At 40.0% G+C, this 21,057-nt stretch overlaps 1 protein-coding gene across 10 annotated transcripts in view; it reads right to left on the minus strand.

Moving 5' to 3' along the window:
• The window catches only part of CEP170 (centrosomal protein 170), a 181,855-nt gene that overhangs the window by 40,917 nt on the left and 119,881 nt on the right, over positions 1 to 21,057 (minus strand). For all 10 annotated transcript variants that reach the window (XM_073338241.1, XM_073338248.1, XM_073338240.1 and 7 more), the window contains 2 exons: positions 15,638 to 15,764; positions 4,246 to 6,123 (listed from right to left, as the gene is read on the minus strand). In XM_073338241.1, the coding sequence (XP_073194342.1) occupies positions 4,246 to 6,123; positions 15,638 to 15,764 (2,005 nt within the window). The remainder of the gene's footprint in view (positions 1 to 4,245; positions 6,124 to 15,637; positions 15,765 to 21,057) is intronic.

Here is a 21,057-nt window from a genome sequence, read left to right on the forward strand (position 1 = left end):
CTTGCTCATCCTGCTTGGTCTACAACTCCTGCCTATGAATTTCTTCCCCTTTCTTGGGATGCAGGCTTCTGATAGCTTCTGAAGCTTTGGCTTGAAGTAATCCCAGGCCTCCTCTGCCTTTAGATCCATAAATTCTTCTGTCCAATCCACTTCCGTAACTAATTTCCTTAATTTTTGAAAGTCAGCGCTTTTGAAATAAAAAATCCTAGTCGCAGATTTATTTTTGTTTATCCTTCCATTCAGTTTGAACTGAATTAGCTCATGATCACTTGAACCAAGGTTGTCCCCTACAACCATTTCTTCTATGAAGTCCCCATTACTCACCAAAACCAAATCTAAAATGGCATCCCCTCTTGTTGGTTCAGCAACTATTTGATGAAGGAATCCATCAGCTATCACATCTAGGAAAATCTGAGCCCTATTATTATTACTAGCACTTGTCCTCCAGTCTATATCTAGGAAGTTAAAGTCTCCCATGATCACACAGTTTCCATTAGTATTTACTTCATTAAAAACATTAAAAAGGGCTCTATCCATATCCAAATTAGATCCCGGCAGTCTATAGCACACCCCAAGCACTATCACAGGGGAGGCTCTAGTAGTTTTCTTCCCCAATGTGTTTTCTCCAGTCATAGGGTACGCCCCCTGTATTTATGGAATCATTAAAAATCTTTGCTATTGGGCTTGCAATTTCATCTACCAGTTTCTTTAATATTTTTGGATGGAGATTATCTGGGTCCCCCAGTTTGGTCTCACTAAACTTCTTGAAAATTGACTTCCACATCAGATGTGGTAATTTCTACCTCCATATCCTCATTTCCATTAGCCACCCTGCCACTACCCCAAGCTCCTCCATACGGTTATTAAAACCTGAGGCAAAGTATTTGTCTGACTATAAAAAAGGTTAAAAAAACCTAGAGAAGTTCAGGGAGAATAGGTCCATCAATGGTTATTAGCCAGGATGGGCAGGGATGGTGTCCCTAGCCTCTGTTTGCCAGAAGCTGGGATGGGTGACAGGGAATGGATCACTTGATGATTACTAGTTCTGTTCATTCCCTCTGAAGCACCTGGCATTGGCCACTGTCATAAGATAAGATACTGGGATAGATGGACCTTTAGTCGGACCCAATATGGTCGTTTTTATGTTCTTATGTTTAGGTGTTGGGCCATGCCTAGATTGTCTCTAATCTTCACCCCATCCTCAGTACTTAGCGGGCCCACTTCTTCTTTAATTGTTTTCTTTTTATTTATATGGCTACAGAACCTTTTACTATTGGTTTTAATTTCCTTTGAAAGGTCCAATTCTGCTTGGCTTTTGGCAGTTCTCACTTTTCCCCTACACTTTCTGATCTCCAAGAGGTAGCTTTCCTTGCTGATCCATCCCATCTTCCATTCTTTATAAGCTTTCTTTTAATAACCTGTTTGAGATGCTTGCTCATTCAACTTGCACTGCAACCCTTCCCTACAAATTTTCCCCCTTGCTTGGTATGCAGGATTCAAATAGTTTCTGCAACTGTGGCTTCAGATAATTCCAACTCCTTATATATAACACTTTCCTCTAATGGTCTTTAAATGACTTTACAAATTAATAAAATAATGAACGAAGCATCCTAACAACCTGCTCAGGTGGGCAACGACTGTCACCATTTTAGAATGAGGCAAATAGAGGCACAGTGTGACTAGGGTTCTGTATACATTATGGACTGTTACACCAGGACAGCTACACAGACACACATTTTTGTAATGTACACATGCTCATAGTAGCATGGCCACAAGTCACAAAGTAAGTTTGTGAAACAGATACAAATGGAACCATAACTTCTAACTCCCAAGTAGCAGTATATTCCTTATTGATATTACATAGTGCCTGAAGTGTTCATTAGACCATATTTTCTCTCTGATATTGGCTTTGACTGTTTTGTTAACTGCTTTTTTATTTGTTTACACTTTACACTGAAACTTTTGTTTTCCATAAATGTTAGTGTTTATAATGACACGTTTCAGAGTAGCAGTCATGTTAATCTGTATTCGCAAAAAGAAAAGGAATACTTGTGGCACCTTAGAGAATAACAAATTTATTTGAGCATAAGCTTTCGTAAGCTACAATAAATTTGTTAGGCTCTAAGGTGCCACAAATACTTCTTTTCTTTTAGTGTTGATAATGACGTTTTGTTTTTTTAAAGAGAAGTAGTCTTTCTACTGCAAATGTTCCAAACAATGGTTGTGTGCCCTTTTTATCTGTTTGGTTAGCTTGGGATAGATACCTCATAAGGTGGCAAGCTTTTCAGCTTTTCCCTTTGAAACTGAGAATATTTTCTACAAAAACCGCAGTAGGTTCTGACCATGGAATGCAGTTAAATCAACAAGCACATTGCAGGATTGAGAGCTATAACACATTAAAGCATTCCCCATTGTTAAAGTAGCTGAATACTTAACTATAACAGTTATACGGAAGTCAGTAAGCACATTGTAGTTCATATTTTCACAAAAAAACCCTCCTCCTGACTCATGCTTTTGTTGAAAACAGAAAATAGTATGACAAAACAAGAAATTTCTAGTGTTTACCTCTTCAAGGGTCAATACCACCAGGTATGGAATAATGATAGCTAATGGAATAATGATAACTAATGTTAATTAAATCAACCTTGTAAATTAAGGCAACCTAACTGGCTCCTCAGAAGTAACTGCTGGGAAAAATACCTTCATCTCCCTTTTAAAGTACAGTATTAGGGTAGATGGCTTGGGGTATTATTTTTTTGTTTGTTTGTTTCACTTGAATTCATGAGGATTATTGGTAGTTCTGATGACAACATTCAGAATATAACAATACATGTGACTTCACATTACAGTGAACGTTAAGATTTATTGTTCAAGGAATAGATTTCTCCTAAATTAACCTGTGATTTCACCAGTATTTACCTCTCAAGGCAATAAATATTGATGAGCAGCACAACAGACGTTACTAACTACTAAATATGCTAGTTATATATCAGCAATGGCAATGGTTTTGCCAAAACAGCTTGGTTTGTATAAAAAAAATAGTCAGTGTGTAAAAAAATATAGAAATGTTTGTATAACAGGTGGAGATGGGAAGTATAATACATTGTACTGATGACCCTTCACATCAGTGAATGCAAAGAAGCCATTCAAGTACAACAAATATGTCATCTGGTGCTTTTGAAGAAAAATCTGTACTCAGCAGTATTAAAGTTCAAAAGGTGAGAAAAGCACTAGTTACCATGAATAATCTGATAAACAAAGTGACATTTAAACATAAGCATTCTTCTTTAGGTTGTTTAACTAGTTGTGTCAGATACTTGAAAACTAGCTAACAATCTCTTACATTGCCTTTTCTTCCATTGTCATATGTCAGTTTTTAACAAGATTACCATTAAAATGGTAGGCTCAAAACTATTAATTGTAATATTTTTTCATTTAAATATTAAATAATAGGGGAGATGTCAGAGAGGCTGAATCAACAATTTTGACAATAAGTGACCTGAGAGGAAGAAGAGATCTGGCCCCTGTAAATACAGATCCTCTTTTCACATAGCAATAAGTATCAGAAATTGTTCTAGGACAGGCCTGAAGCCCTTGAGAGTAAAATAGATTTGGGATAACACACAAGCCGTTTAGTGTTGGAATATTTCATTCAGTATTTTTGTGTTTAGAAGTATATTTCTATTAGTTACTTCTTACTTTGTATTTTTTTGTAATTAAATTACACTTTTGTACTTTTAGAAGCAAATCTTAAATTACCTTACATTTATCTTGTTGATGCTCCATGCCTTCCTCAGACTGCACACATAGTTTTGCATACTTACAAACTTTCAAACACATTTCCTAGTTTTTACCTCATTGAACAGTGCTGCTGACCTTCTAAACTTTTAGATTCTGACCCAAGCAAAAGAGGCTCCTAGTTTATCTACATTTTTGTACTACGTCAATCACTGTAGCATTTGAGAACCTCAGATACTATAGTTGGTTAGAAGTTTCCAGTAAAAATTATAAACCAAATGGCTAAGGAATTAAAATCTCTTGTCCTCTGTATTAAATTAAAAAATATCTGCAACGATAACTAATGGAGCTTCTTTCTCAAAAGAGGAGGACTCCTTCAACTAAAGTTTGAGCTAATGCTTCATAATAAAGCACCATTAGTTTAACACTTATAAAAAGAGAAAAGCCCAAGAAAATAAACAAAATATCAAGTACTGAAAAAGACTAAATCCAAATAGTCTCACATACCTGATGGAGAATTATGGGCGGAGGTCAATGATTTGGATTTAGAATCAGAAAGTCGAGAAATGCTATTAGCTCTAGTTCTAGCAGAAACTTTACTACTGTCTGCTGATGGTGTTAATCTTCCACCACTTCTAATGATAGCTTCTGTAGTACGAGATGAGACAGTGCTTCTAGTTATTGTGGCTTCAGAGTCACTACGTGCTGATAAAGAACCGAGCCTGGTTCTGCGTGGTTGGGCAAGTAAGTCAATTCTGGAGATATTTCTCCTTCCTGATGGAGGCTTTGATGTAGAACTTGTAGTGGACACTTCAGAAGCCACTGAAGCTTTATCTGCATCAGCAAGTTCGCTATCCGAGGCTTCACCAAGTCGTGCTCTGCGCAAGAGAGAAGTCCTTGTGGGACGAGGCCTTGGAAGAGTGGTTGATTTACTGGATTGCCCAGTTGTAACAGGAGAGGTCTTTGATTTAGCTGACTTACTGCCTTCCATTTTGGAATGTAAGAGTTCATCTGCAGAGGTAAAATGACCCCTTCCATGTGATTTGCCAGAGTAAGTTTCCTGGTCAGATGACAAGATATCAGATATGGCAGAATGAGGTACACTAGATGTTTGGTCATCATCTGTTAAATCTACTGAAGGTTGCCTCATTCTTCCACTGGGTTGTACATATTTACGACCCTCTGCTCTTGAACCAGCATCTGAAGATCGGCTTTTAGTTTTCTTTTCTATCTTTTCTCTAGCATTTGTTGCAGAGGAAGATTTTAAAACATCCTTGGAAGGAGAACTAGTGGAACATCTATCTTTATAGAGGGTAGTAAAGCTCTTTCGCTTTTGAGTGGTTTTTCTTTCAGTGTCACCAGTAACCAGACTGATTGTGCTAGCGGTGTCTACATCTGACTCGGGTGATATGGAATTATCTCTGTTATAGCTAGGAGTTTCAGGTCCTTCATCTGTTTTGTTTTCTTCTCGTAATTTAGCTTCAAGGAATGCCATTACTGCTTCTGTGTCTTTTAAAATAAGTGTTGTATCCAGGCTAGAATCAGTGTCCACAGAATCACTTCTCTCACGTATTCTGTTTGTGGAGGTAAAAGCAAAAGAAGGGGGAGTAGATCCAGTTTGTTTATTAATATGAGGAATAAGTTCTATAGGTATATTTGTGCTAGGTTTATCTATAGTAAAGCTGCCTTGTCTCACTAACGGTTTTGAAGATTCTTTCTTCTCTCCTCCTAATCCTTTTGGAGTTTGGCCTTTTATAATTTCCTCTGTTTTTTTTCTTTTTCCTTCACTTTGTACAATCTTCATTTCTGCTTTACTTGTAGAATGTCCTGGGGCTTTTTCTTGATGATTATCCAACATTTTATGTGGAGTAGGAGTCTCCTCTCTACCCTTCTCAACTTTACTGGCAATAAGTTTAGCTGAAGACACTTTAGTTGAAGTCCTATGTGCCTGCTCCTTTTGTTCTTGCTGTTGAATTTTAGCTAAAGCTTGCTTTACAACTGAAGTTTCCCTGACAATTTCACTTTTCTCTTTACTGGAAGAAGAGCAGCTAATGGGGTGAGAAGACAATTTGTCGTCTCCACCAGGTTTAGGAGAAAGGCCATTCATTGTCCTGTTTGCCTTAGCCATGCTCCTACTACCTGCATCTTGTGGCATTTCTTTTTGGGATGCATGAGTTGGAGTTTCTTTCTCTTGAAGTTCTGTGTCTTGTTTTTCACCTATCTCCGATCTCTGATGTGGTGTAACCTTTGCTCTTGAACTTTCAGTGGCTTTTTCCTCTTTTGGAAGCTGTGGAAGTGTTCTCCTCTTTCGCTCGCCTTGGCTAGTCACAGAAGTGGCTGAGCTAGTACTTCTAACTGAAATACCAGATTCACTGATGTCAGTATCTAAAAACAGAATGAAAAAACCTCTTGGAAATGAGTGACTAAATCTGCCAATGGAAACATGCATTCTTAAGGCTACACAGAAGTAATTAAGAAAATACAGTATTTCTATTGCACAGAGAACTGGAACTTTGTCTTTTGTCAAGTGACATTTAAAAGTCCTCCTAAACCAGGACACAGTAGATTGGTGAAAGTAATTGACTATTTTACATAATCTATTAATCACATAACAGACATTTTAAGATACTGGAGAAAAATACCTATTAATAAAAATACTTTTATGCTACAGTATGGTTCATGAAGGTTCTGATACAAACAAGGGAATATTTCACTCTGTGACAAGCCTTTGTAGCACACATCAAAGCACTGATATGAAATGAACATCTGTCAAAGTAATGGAATTCTTGTGTGTGTCAGCTGTGGTTTCGTACAGGGATCCCCTAACAACCAAATGCACAGAGCTACATGTTACCTTTAAGCAGCATCTTCCCTGGAACTTGGTGTGTTGCATGGTTGGGAAAAGGAGATGAAAAACTACAGTGGGAGGAAGGCAGGAATATGAAGAGAGAGAGAAATCTTCTTCTCTCTTGGTCCTGGTATCTGCTTGCTAACAAATAGGCTTATTTTCCTCCCACAACTGGCAAATTTTGGCTGTGACCGAACAGTCACCCACTTGTGAACCACCTTGCATTCATGACCGCAAGGTTGAAAATCTAAGACCAGAAAATTGGCTCTCAAACTGTTGAGTATGGGCCACCAGTAGCCCTCAGTCTTTCCTGGCTGTATACACAACTAAACAATTTGAAATTCAAGCAGAGTAGAATTTGGGTGATGGGAAAGAAGGTAGGTCTATGGGAGACAGTCAGGCTTGACAAAACCCTGGCTGGGATGATTTAGTTGGGGATTGGTCCTGCTTTGAGCAGGGGGTGGGACTAGATGACCTCCTGAGGTCCCTTCCAACCCTGATATTCTATGATTCTAGGATTCTAAGTGGTCTGCAGAATGAAAAAGCTGGAGATCCACTGCATCTAGATCAGGGACGGGCAAACTATGGCCTGCGCGTCAGATCCAGCCAGTCAGGGCTTTCAATCCAGCTCGCGGGATTGCCAGCCCTGTGGCACAGTGGGGCTAAGGCAGGCTCCCTGCCTGCCCTGGTCCCACGCTGCTCCCGGAAGTGGCCGGCACCACATCTCTGCAGCCCCTGGGGGAGGGGGAGAGTAGAGGGCTCCGTGTGCTGCCCTTGCCTCCAAGGGCCACCCCCCACAGCTCCCATCAGCTGGGAACCGCGGCCAATGGGAGCTTCAGGGGTAGTACCCACTGGCAAGGGCAGTGTGCGGCAGAGCCGCCTGCCCCACCCCACCCTCAGGAGCCACTGCTGGACATGCTGGCCACTTCCAGAAGTGGCGCGGGTCCAGGGCAGGTAGGGAGCCTGCCTTAGCCCCACTGCGTGCCGTTGCCACCCCAGAGCCACTTGAGGTAAGTGGCGCTGAGCTGGAGCCTGCACCCCGAACCTCTCCTGCACCCCAACCCCCTGCCCTGAGCCCCCTAAGCCCCTGCTTTGAAACCCCTGCCACACCCCTCCTGCACCCCAATCCCCTACTCTGAGCCCCCTCCCACACTCCACACCCCCCCACACCCCAACTCCCTGCCCTGATCCCCCTGCCACACCCCTCCTGCACCCCAAGCCCCTGCCCAGAGCCCCTTCCTGCACCCCAGCCCCTTGCCCTGAACCCCTTCCTGCACACCACAACCCCCCCCATACCCCACACTCCCTCCTGCATCCCAACCCCCTGCCCCAGCCCTACATTCATGGCCCTGCATACGATTTCCCCAACCAGATGTGGCTCTTGGGCCAAAAAGTTTGCCCACCCCGGTCTAGGTGATCTAACAGGTCTTTTCCATCTTTACATTTCTAATTCTATGAAACATTTAAGGACTTTTGTTTATGTTACTGGCACCCCGCAGGACCCAGATTCTTAACAGACTATAGGAGTTGTTAGAGAGAGAAGGTGGACCAACTTCTGTTGGTGAAAGGGACAAGCTGTCAAACTCTGTGTAAGCCTCTCTCTCCGATATCATGATGACGGCTACAATACTGCGAACAACTACAGAAGTTATGATATTGTGGCTGTTGTAAATGCACAGAAAATCTGCTTTTCTCAGGGCAATCATTAATTGTAAAGCTGCATTGCTGAAACAACCTGATACTTCTTGAACCTAGTAAGTTCAAAGGCCGTTAGCAAACTCCAAATTACTTAAGCTTAAACGGTGTCTCTCATGAAGTCTGCTACAGTCTTTAGGTTCAGGCAGGATCACAAAGCTGGTAGCTCATGTTTTTAAAACTAAAGAGAAAAAATTGTAAGAAAAACAAAAAAGATTTACCCCTGTAAGTCTGAGAATAATGACAGGAAAGATGGGACCTACCACTCCAGTACTTTAATTGTGTGGGCGTTCTCGGGTTTCCACTCCCTCGAATCCTACACGCTGTGCAAAATTGCTCTGCAGAAGATGGTCAGAAATCCATTTATTTCCACTGCTTTTAGGCATAAAAAGTGAGCATGTCAAACACGGAAGTTCAACAGCTCACTAATATTGCCCTATTTTGATACTTTTGCTGACTTCACTTAATGCAAAAAGAAGCCATCAATGTCTCTGTCTGTAGTGGCCTCATCAAGCTGATAAGACTGAATCTGCCCCAGCTCCTTTTCCCTCAGCTTTGTGTGATAAAGAGATCCTCTGTGACTCAATTGCTGGCTGGAATACGTACTTTGAGGGCTTTGTGTCATTTGGCCTTGCAGCCTGGAACCACATAGAAAAAATATTTTTTCTATGAAACCCCAGAGTACTCAAAGTCTTGTTTCAGACACTGTTTAGTCCACCATTAAACATCTTTCCCTGCCTCCCTGAGAATAAGAACCATCAGCACCTCACTTATGTAAGACTCCATTACTGGAGATCCTCCCATGACCAACTAACATGTTTTTAAATGTCCTTGTCCACTCTGTGGGCAAAATCCTATTTAATGTTGTGCTATTTAATACTATTTCTAATACAACACATTTGTCCAGGGTAGACAATGCCACATAGGAGGAAAAGAAGAGCGTGGTCTTGCAAAATACCAAGACAGAAAGGTGTTGCTCGCTAAAAGTTAACACAGGGTTAAATCAATCTTAGTTTTGGTCTGCAGGCACCCAAAGACAATGGCTGTAGAAAGTCCCAATTGCTTGCTCTCAAATGAACAATATAATGAATCCACTACTGAAGTCTGCCTCCATCCCAGTCGGGAAGATTGACCAGGTTCAGGTGTCCCAGGACAGAGGGACTTTGAAATGGATAAAAGACTGTCTGTGATTGGGAAGAGATACTAACTGAAGGATCAGACAAAGGTAGAGGCTGCAAGACCATAGTCTACCTTGTTCAGCCCCAATGCTGCGGGGGTGGGGGGAGGGGCAATGCCTTGAACAAGGATAAGGTGGACACTCACACATTTCTGGAATAGCAGATATTCCAGTACTTCTGGGAACAGCATGGGCCTGCATCCGCTGGCATGACCTTGCACACACAGAGCATGCAAAATCACGCTGGACGGGGGGTGGGGGGCGGAGGTCCCACTATTTTTAGGACCACCCCATGCCAGGTGAGGTGGGTGGAGCAGCATGCTCTTAAAAATGGCATCCCCCATCCAATTTTGTCCCTGTACTGGACAGGGGACAAACCTCTCAATACTGGACAAGTGGCCTCCCTGGCCAAGGGCGTGAGGGGGGGGCACTACCTAAACTTGCAAGGTAAGGAAAAGGTTTAGTTAAGATAATATGCATATAGGTGTTTTGCTGTTTCATTGCTATTATTGCTTCCTCTGTTGTTTTCCTGTGGATAAATAAGTAGTACTCTGTTTGGAACAAGCTGTTCTCTGTCAATGCCCTTTCATATTGGTCTCAGGCTCCTGGATGGAGGGGCCAAAATCGATTTGGACCTTCTGAGCATGCAGTTTTTAACAGGGGTGCCATGACCTGGGGACCCAGTCTAAAAGGATTCCATCCTGAGAGAAGTACGGGGGGTGCAGACCTGTCACTTTGAAAAAATGTGCATGGAGAAACTGAGTGAGAGATCAAAAGTACAGCTCACCCTGGAACAGTAACAGCCTACCATAAAGATTATTGGGGTGAAAAGAACAGTTACTTACCTTTCCATAACTGTTGTGCTTTGAGATGTGCTGCACATGTCCATTCCAATTTAGGTGTGCACATGCCCGATGCACAAATTTCAAAGATTTTTTCCCCTCAGTGGTAGCTACTGGGGTGGTTCCCTGTTGCTATGCACCACTGTGTGCTGCTATAAAAGCAGAGCTGCCCTAATCCTCCCTCAGTTCCTTTGTTCCGGACAGACTCTGACAGAGAGGGGAAGGTGGGTGAGTCATTGAATGCACATGTGCAACACATCTCTAAGAACAGTTATAGAAAGGTAGGTAACCCTTCTTTCTTCTCTGAGTGATTGCACATGTCCATTCCACTCTAAGTGACTCACAAGCAAACATACATGGAGGTGCGTTCAGAGCCTACCTGAAGAGTGATTGTAAGATGATCCATCTGAAACTGGACTGACAGAGAATGCCACTACGAGAAGCAAAAATGTGGAGTGATGAATAGGTTGCTGCTTTACAAATGTCTGTGATCAGCACTTGCACCAAGAAAGCTGCAAAAGCTGCCTGCACTCGAGTAGAATGTGTCAACACTCTAGCTGGCGGGATTGTATTAGCCAGTTGCTAGCATAAACGAATGCACTAAGAGATCTGGGTTGAGATTCTCCAAGTGGAATCTGGTTGGCCCTTATGTCTGTCTGTAACAAACCACTGAACAGAAGATCTAATAAGATTTAGCCCACTCCAGGTAGAAAGCTAAAACCCTTCTCACAGCCATGTGAAGCTTTTCCTCATCCCTATGCACATGGGGTTTTGGAAAGAATGTGGGCAAATAAATTTCTGGGTTAACATGGAAATTAAAGACTACTTTCATGCGAAATTTTGGGCGATGGTGGATATAAACTTTATCCTTATAAAAACCTGTACCAAAGCTCTCAACTTGCCCACCCTTCTGCCTGAGGTAATAGTCACCAAAAATGCTACCTTTAAGGAAAGTGGCAAGGGGCTTGAAGGGAGGCCCTATCAATTTTGTTAGGACTAAATTCAGATCTTGAGGGATGGGGTCTCGTATATGTGGCTATAATCTGACCAAGCCCTTCAGGAATCAGGTGACAATGGGTTGAGAAAAGGGATCTATTACCCATCAAGATGTGGAAGGCTGAAATAACTGTCATATACATCCTTGTACATCTAATAGTCAAACTCTGTTTTAGATCTAGAAGATAGTCCGGGGTGCCCACTTCTGCTGAAGTGCTTCCACTTAGCCAGGTAATTGTTCCTAGCTGAGAGTTTTCAGGGGATGACCTTGACAGACCTGGCACAGACTCTGGAGGTGACAATCCTTTCGGGAGACAAAGCGTTCAAGCAGGGTCTCTCCCCTGAACACTTCGAGTGTCTGCCTCTGTCTGGCTTCAGGACTGACTCAGTTGAGCAAGGAACTGAACTTGAGAAAGGCCTAAGCCTTTTCTTCAGTACGAGGGAATGATCCTAAGGACCAGACAGCATCTCCAATGAAGCGCCCTGTATCGATGTTGATAAACTTGGGGCAATTTCTCCATGTGATAATTCCAACAGGAGTCAAAGTGCTGCGTCCTTAGGCAAGCACACAAGCCTCCCCACCCTGTTTTTTTTTGAGCAGGGCTTGAATCTTTGCAAATGTAACATTTGTTACTAACATGGGATTCCCCCAAACATTTTAAGCAGGCCAGATGTGGATTGCTGACCAGTATGGACTTTGCACAGGTCCAGGAGGACTTAAATCCCACTGAATGAGGCATTGTTCTGGTACTGATATTGGTACCAAAAGATAAAAAGTGGTAAAAAAAAAAATCCCAAAAATGGAAATCTAGCACTAAAATTGTCTAAACTAACTATAACTAAGAAACCACTAATCTACAACAAATAGGATCTTTATAGAGAAAGGAGAGAGGAAAGCACTTGAATTAACAAGTCTGGATTGTTCTGACAACTGTCACTGGGGGTAAGAAGGAACTGAGGTGCATCGGGGGCAGCTCCGCTCTCTTTTACCAGCGTGCAATGTGGTGACAGAAGGTGTTTGAGCCATCCCTGTGGGTACCACAGCAGGGAAAAAATCTCCAACATTTCTGCAGGTCCATAGTTTTGGGACTGGGGAGGATTTCCTCCGAATGGTATACTAACTATAACTACTAAGCTAAAATTTAAACCTATTTACAATGAGTTTACTTTACAGGTAATGCATGGAGTGAAGGAAGACATGATTCTGACTCAGGCCATGGGGCGGCAAGAAGGAACTGGAGAGGCATCGATCCTCTTCTACTGCCTCTTCTACTCTTTGAGTATGAGGGAAGCCACTGTGCATACGTGGGTCAATGAATGCTGAAAAATTTCTGGACTCATAGGGAGCAGCACTCAAAGAAGAATATATATTTAGACATTTCTACAATAAATATTAACTACAGTAAAAGTAGAGAGAAATATTCATTTAACTCAGCATTTCCAGTAACAGCTCTCTGGACACTACCCTTTGCAAATGTGCTAGTTGCTGGTAGTGTGTGTTGTGGAATACCAGGTGCTAAATACTTCTATTTTTAATATCTTTCTGTAGTTATCTGAGACCAAAGAAGTCAGACATTTTTCATAATGAAGTCATGCACACCAACTCCTAAATTAACCCAGCAGAAAATTCCTCCAAGATATTATCCTTGCATTGCAGCCACCATGATTGCAGGAGAATACTGTGCCTTTGGGAAAGCAGCATTGCTTTAGGGTGGAATTTTGATATTACATTCATTTCTGTGTCACTAGCAACGAAGTTGTCATGAACGACCAAAAAAAAGAAAAAAAGATATGCCTGGATTGCAGGACAGCAACACAGCTAAAGCACTGGAGTAGTAGCTAATGAGTTCCTAGTCAATTAACAGTATGCTCATTTCAATAGTTGGAAAACTCAGGGAGACTATATCGTCTTGTGATTTCCAGTCCATTTTCCAGTAATGCATATATAAATATGTAATATTTACCGTAAGAATTTAAATACATCATTATCATCACAGCGTTTAAGAGCTCTAGTCACGGATGAAGCCTCAATTGTGCTAGCACCATAAAACAAAGAACAAAAAGAAACCTGGGCAGAATTTTACATTTATAACCTTATAAACCTTGCACTTAGAACCTTTGGTTTTCAAGTATCTGTGTTTAAATAATCAACCCTGTGTTCTGCATTGAACTTTTACAAATAAAGATGAAAAGAAGAGAAAGTAAACAAAGGGATCACCTCCTTCACAGTCAGATATACATTTTAATGCACAACATAAGGAACAGCATATTCAAATAAACAAGTCGTCTGGCAAAGTTGTTAATAAAAGAAGGAGGGAGCCTGAACACTTGCCACTCAGAAGTGACAGGATAATGTGGTTTGGCAACTGCATAGGGATTCTGATGATAGCAACATCAAATTATGCTTAGAATGTTTAGCTGGATTGTACAGTTGAAGTTTCAGATTGATTGTTTACTGTTCAGTCCACTAAAGCTCAATGGGAAGGGATATATACTGTACTAATAAAAAGATTTGACAAGCGTATCCAAATGGAAGCTTAAATGAATATCTCCTTTTGTATTTTCCCAATATCGGTACCAATAAACTCTTTTTATAGTGTTCGGCCTATTTTATCATTAATATAAAGTAGGGCTGTTAAGAGATTAAAAAAATGAATTGCGATTAATTGCATTGTTAAACAATAATAGAATACCATCTATTTTCTACATTTTCAAATATATTGATTTTGATTACAACTCAGAACACAAAGACTACAGTGCTCAGTTTATATTTATTTTTGATTACAAATACTGAAAGTGGAACATACAAATGTAGAAATATGTACAAAAAATAATTGCATTAAAAATAAAACAATGTAAAAGTGGAGAGCTTACAAGTGCACTCAGTCCTATTTCTTGTTCAGCCAGTCACTCAGACAAGCAAGTTTGTTTACATTTGCAGGAGACAATGCTGCCCACTTCTTGTTTACAATGTCATCTGAAAGTGAGAATGGGTGTTTGCATGGCACTGTTGTAGCCGGCGTTGCAAGATATTTAATGCCAGATGTGCTAAAGATTCGTATGTCCCTTCATGCTTCAACCTCCATTCCAGAGGACATGCGTCCATGCTGATGATGGGTTCTGCTTGATAATCCAAAACAGTGTGGACTGACGCATGTTCATTTTCATCATCTGAGTCAGATGCCACGAGCAGAAGGTTGATTTTCTTTTTTGGTGGGTCGGGTTCTGTAGTTTCCGCATCGGAGTGTTGCTCTTTTAAGACTTCTGAAAGCATGCTCCACACCTTATCCCTCTCAGATTTTAGAAGGCACCTCAGATTCTTAAACCTTGGTTTGAGTACTGTAGCTATCTTTAGAAATCTCACTTGGGTACCTTCTTTGCGTTTTGCCAAATCTGCAGTGAAAGTGTTCTTAAAATGAACAACATGTGCTAGGTCACCATCCCAGACTGCTAGAATACAAAATGCATGGCAGAATGCTGGTAACACAGAGCAGGAGACATACTATTCTCCTCCAAAGAGTTCAGTCAAAATTTAATTAACACATTATTTTTTAACAAGCATCATCAGTATGGAAGCATATCCTCTGGAATGGTGGCCGGAGCATGAAGGGGCATACGAATGTTTAGCATATCTGGCATGTAAATACCTTGCAATGTTCGCTACAAAAGTGCCATGCGAATGCCTGTTCTGGTGACATTTGAAATAAGACATAGGTAGCATTATTTCCCATAAATGTAAACAAACTTGTTTTTCTTAGCGATTGGCTGAATAAGAAGTAGGACTGAGTGGATTTGTAGGCTCTAAAGTTTTACATTGTTTTGTTTTTGAGTGAAGTTATGTAACAAAAAAAATAACTGACATTTGTAAGTTGCATTTTCACGATAAAGAGATTGCATTAAGGTACTCGTATGAGGTGTATTGAAAAATACGATTTATTTTATCATTTTTACAATGCACATACAGTGTAATAAAAATAATATAAAGTGAGCACTGTACACTTTATATTTAAATTTATATTGTAGTTTAAATCGTTATATTCAAAAAGGTAGAAAAACATCCAAAAATAGTTAATAAATTTCAATTGGTATTCTATTGTTTAACAGCGTGATTAAAACTGTGATTAATTGACAGCCCTAATATAAAGACTAATTCAATATCACACTAAAATATAATTACGAGGGGCTTTTTTTTGGTTGTTTTTAAAGTCTTAACAGAAATGTAACTAATGATGAATCTATTGTACTGGTGATAACTAAACTATTTGTCTAGTTGTGTAACTAAGTCCTTCGCTTCCATATAGTCTTTGCTACAGAAATTAAGATGACAACAACTTATCCTACCATTTTCTAGAGGAGCAGGTGCAGAGGACTCCAACCTTAGGTCATCTTGGTCATGTTGTGTATGATTAGCAGCCAAACTAGCCCACTGAGACACCCAACGTTTACTTCCAGATGCAGCAGAGCCTTCCTGAGAAAAAAAGGAATAGGACAAGAAACAGCAGATTTTGCTTAAAAATATGTGATATAAAGTTGATAAACTGTTATATTATCAAAACTCAGATGTGTCTGAAATCTTAATTATTTTCATAGAAAGTGCAAATATTAAAGGAACTCATTTCAATTTATTTTGGAGAATCCTAATGTTAATACTGGATTGACAGTCTTAAATCCTTTATTGCTCTAGACAGATGCAGAACAACTACAGGTTGGGCAGTGGTTCCCAACATTTTTCTACTGTGATGAACATTCAAACAATATATACTATGGGAAGAATATATGCCTAGGTGAAATGAGATTATTTCATTCCTGAACTTAGAGGAAGTTGTTGAAAAAGGTAGAGCTAGCAGAAGGCTTTAACCACTCAAAAATTATATTTTTTCCAGGGGAAAAAAAAAAAAACCACGAAGGGGCAAGGCAGATATTTTCTCCAGAGTAAAAGGGAAGCTATTAAATTGATCCTGACTGGAAGACTAGTTTAAGGATTGTAGAAGCCAGATAAGTTGGAGGGCTTCAAAAAATAGAGGGTATTAGTAGCATATGTAAACATAACTGTCTGAAGATAAAGGTGTCTGGAACTGTGTTTCAACATGAAAATGTGAAGTGACTGGAAAAGGTATCTGGCTCTGTAAATTATAAATAAAGTGTATCATTAAAGTCTAATAATATAGCTTCATGTATGAATCAAAAGATAATTGCATTTTTGTAGCAAAAACAAAGAAAGCTGAGGATATTTTTTAGTTTGGATAAAAATTAAACGATTGGGTTTACAAGATAACCAGGATTGTCTTAGAGGTATCACTGTTGTCAATGTAAGGAATCAATGATCTGGAAAGAACAGGGTCATAAAAGATAGTATCCTGAGAGAAACTATGCTTGAATAGCTTTGATTTCTATTTACTTAGCTCTCCTTTTTAATCAAAGTTTAGACTTTTAATATTAGGCTTCTATACAGGACATGTCCTTATGTCTATGTGTTGAATTACAGGACTCAATTTAATTTTACTGTTGTATAATTTAAGATTATTCTGGAAAAGGTCTCTAAATATGCAACTATAATACTGCTATTTCATCTAACATACCACAGCATCACTGTCTGTGCATCTCACTCATTCACATAAACAAACAAAAATCATATCTCCAAAGGCTCTACTGAAGTTAATGAAGACTAATAGGATGGATAAAAGGGGAGGAGGAGAGGGAATTGTGTGCAGGGAATTCATCTTTAAGAGTCTAAAAGAACAATTTTACTGACAATTTACAACTCCAGTGAAGATGGGTAACTCCAGCTAGACAACAGTGGTAATCATAGATTAAGGTAGAGGAACTGAGACACCCACAAATATACCTCATGAAGAATCTGGATGAGCTACCTGCACTCTTGAGAATTTAGCTGAATCTCCATTGTCCACTGAATTCTTGGCACTTCCAATCAGAGTGTCAGTTAGGGTCTATTGTGATGGTCATTTTCCCACTAGGAACTGGACTAAGATTCCTACATATTTCATCTAAATCATCTGACAGTCCTGAGACATTAGGAAATATCAGCAAACTATTTTATTGAGTGTCTAAAGTGAAAGATTCTATATTCTATTAACAATTCTGAGTCAGCCCATCCACTCAATTCTTCTTCAAATGTTTAAAACCCCAAATCATTTACATGGTTAGACTTCACACATAGAAATAATACATTTTAAAGAACAAAACAACTGAATCATTCTCTCGTTCAATTGTCAAGATTTGAATTCAGGGTACTGAATTGCCCCTACGGTGACATCACTAACACAAAAGAGTGCAAAGAATGTTATGAATCTAGCTTCCAACACTATTTTAGGAATGTGAAATGCAGGAGGAACCCATCAGCCGGATCTTTGCCATTAGACAAACTTCAGCAATCTGAATTCACTTTTCAAAATCAAGTGTTATGAGTTTCAGTTCTACCTATAGAAAATTAAGGCAATTTTTCATTTCCTTTAATTGTGTGTATTACTGGCCACAATGGAGAAGAAAATGTTGGCAAGAAGAATGACAGCCCTTTCTACAATAGTTCATATATTGTATATAAGAATTATATAAAGAACTTGCAGTATTTAAAGACTAATTGAAGAGACTTTTGTTAACATCTAAAGATTCATCTTCCTCTTTGGTTTACCCTAAACTTTATTTACTTCATTTTCTCCTGTTCCCATTAACAAACAGTATCATTTTTATTACAACACGAACTCCTGCCAAAATATGGTGTAGAGTCCAATTAACCACCTGTGAACCATATGCTAAAGGGAAATCTGTGTAGCTCAGCTTTTACTCTCCATAAACCCAGGAACTTAATCACCTTTATCTGAAGTCTGAACTCTATCAGTTTGTGGAATAGGATATTATGGTCAGTTTTCACAGACCCCAAAATTAATTGTAACAAGGGAGCTTTATATTTTACTTGCAGAAGACAATTAAATTAGGTATGCTGCCAAAATATAACCCCTACTTTTATGTAGTATTCAGGGCTACAGGTTATGTTGCCAAACCTCTGCTACAGTATTGTGTTGTGAAGGCATCACATTAGGCAGCTTCACCTCCTTCTTAAAGCTTACCAAAAGTCAAAGTTACAAAATTGCTTTATTTTTAAGTCTAACATACATTACCATGGTAGAAAACATCCAATAGGACAAGACTTACGACGCACACATATATCAAAAAACTAAAGTTACCAATCCTAACCTATAGTTATTCCTATAAGAAGTCATACCAACAGCCTCTCAGACTTCCAAATCACCAAGATATTCTCTGAGCATCATCTTATATTGCATAAGGAGTTTCCAAATCCACACTAGTCTTTCAGACAGTTTCAGATTTAAATTTGAGACTTTGATCGCTCAAGCTATTCATGTTGACCCAACTTTCCCTTATTCACTCCTTTTACCTCCATCCCCAATGAACTGGAGCATCAAATAACCCCTTACTGTGACTTTTAGCTCCAAACTCCATAGAGAGCAGCATATCTTCAGGTAAGATTTATGGACTATACACCAAAGGGTTGCTACGGACATGCTTCAGGTTTAAAGGACAGGACTGAAAAACTCCTTCAGTACATAACGTAGAACATCTTAAATCATGCCAGAGCAGTTCTTTTCACCAAAAGGGAAAAAAGGTAACTACCAGAGATTCCAGGCTGAGTGCTTTGGCTATAGGAATGGATCAGAGAATTTACTGACATCCAAATGGTTTGTTTTGAAGGGTCAAGGAGTTAATGCAAAGCAAGTATAAATGATAAAAATAAAACTTGTACGAAACATGGTGATTCATTTGTTCTACCTAATACGGATGCAATATGCTAAGTAGTCATACAGAATATATTTACTCACACCTCAGAATATTTACTAGCTGTATACTATTACTTTATGCGAGCAGAAAAAGTGAACATAGGGATTCAGAGCAGCGCAAGACCATGATATCAACAAACTGGTGCATGTGAACGTGAAAGTAGAGTACCAAAATTTTAACAAGACTGCTTCCATTTTTTGCAAAAAGTAAAAGAAAAACATGAAGTAAAAGAGCAGAGACAAATTTTATGATGTTAGTATCAAAGTAAAATATTACAAAACTGTGGTTAGTCTGAAGTAATCTGCTGAAAATTACGTGCGAAGTGTGGGTGAAAGAGATAAATCCTAATCTCAAACTGGTTAAGTATTCACATTAATCAAATTCATAAAAAAATTTACCTTGTTAATTTCCCAAACAATTACGCTCTTAAATGTTTTAACTAATTTCATTAGCTTTTTTCCTTAAATCATGCTGACCTCTGGTGGCAAGTGGCTGCTGTTTAATATAGAAAATACGAGTGTTTTAAAATATTTTTATTGAATGGTTGGAATCGGAGGATGAGCAGTTCATTATTTATTCAATAATTACGAACTAAGATGCAATAGCTTTAAGTTAAGAAAAACTATATATAATCAATCCAAGTCTTTCACTCACTCCATTCTGTTTTATTTTGTTCCATTCACTCCCTCAATTTCAGCCAATCTCAGAATATTTAATCATTGCCATGGAAAACAAGGTTGCTAATCTCCTCAGTAAAAGGTACTAATTCCACACCTTCATTTGGATGTATATTTTCTTGTTGATGTATCACAGGCACTTCAAACTTAACACATCTAAAACCAAAATTATCTTTCCACCTAAAAATCTTTCTTCGCCATCTGCATGGCTACTGACACCACTTTCATCCTTTCAATCACCCAGATTTGCAACGTGTTATTTCCAGCCCGCCTCCCCTCTTCTCCTTTTTATTCTACTCTCATATCCTGGTCCAGAGGTGGGCAAACTACGGCCCACGGGACTGTCCTGCTCAGCCCCTGAGCTCCTGGCCCCTCCCCTGCAGCTACACTGCTACGTGGGCAGCGCAGCTGGCTCCGTTCGTTCGGGCGGCGAGCTCCTGCTACTCCGAGCAGCATGGTAAGGGGTAGGGAAGGAGGGTTGGATAAAGGGCAGGGGATCCCTGGGGCAGTTAGGGGACAGGGAGCAGGTGGGGTTGGATGGGGGTGGGGTCCCGGGGGGGCCTGTTAGGGGGCCGGGGTGTGGATAGGGGTTGGGGCAGTCAGGGGACAGGAAGCGTTGGATAGGCGGTGGGGTCCCGGGGGGTGGTGGTTAGGGGCGGGGGCCAGGCTGTTTAGGGAGGCACAGCCTTCCCTACCTGGCCCTCCATACAGTTTCGTAACCCCCATGTGAACCTCGGGCCAAAAAGTTTGCCCACCCCTGTCTTGGTCCTTGCCTCATCCTGCCTCTTCAACTATGTCTCCAAAACATATGTTTATTTTTTTCCTCTCTAATACCAAAACAGTTTTAGTATGTATTCCGGTAACTTTATTCTTTAAATACTGAAATCCTCTCTCTAATTCATCCAAAAACTGCCATGATCATATTCCCATCCTCCAGATGCTTGAATTTGAACTAGTTTTTCTTTTGCTTAAGTATAATCTACTTCTACTTTCAAAGCCTTCCTTAACTCCTTCCCCAACTACATCTGTCTTCATCTCTTCCTGCATTCATTCTGACTCTATTCAGTATATCCAAGATGCTCTTATGACAATTCTCTTGGCATTCTTTACCCTCTCGTGACTTTGCACCTTCTCGGATATCACCCTTTGTGGCTTGGAATAGCCTCATAAATAAAGCTGTGCCAAAAGCCCTCCATCTCCACCAAACATTTACAAACCTACTAGTTCTACTAAGCATTCTGACTATCAAGAGACAATCTGATATTGCAA

This window comes from Lepidochelys kempii, chromosome 3 (assembly GCF_965140265.1).
Source record: "Lepidochelys kempii isolate rLepKem1 chromosome 3, rLepKem1.hap2, whole genome shotgun sequence".
NCBI classification, from domain to species: domain Eukaryota; kingdom Metazoa; phylum Chordata; order Testudines; family Cheloniidae; genus Lepidochelys; species Lepidochelys kempii.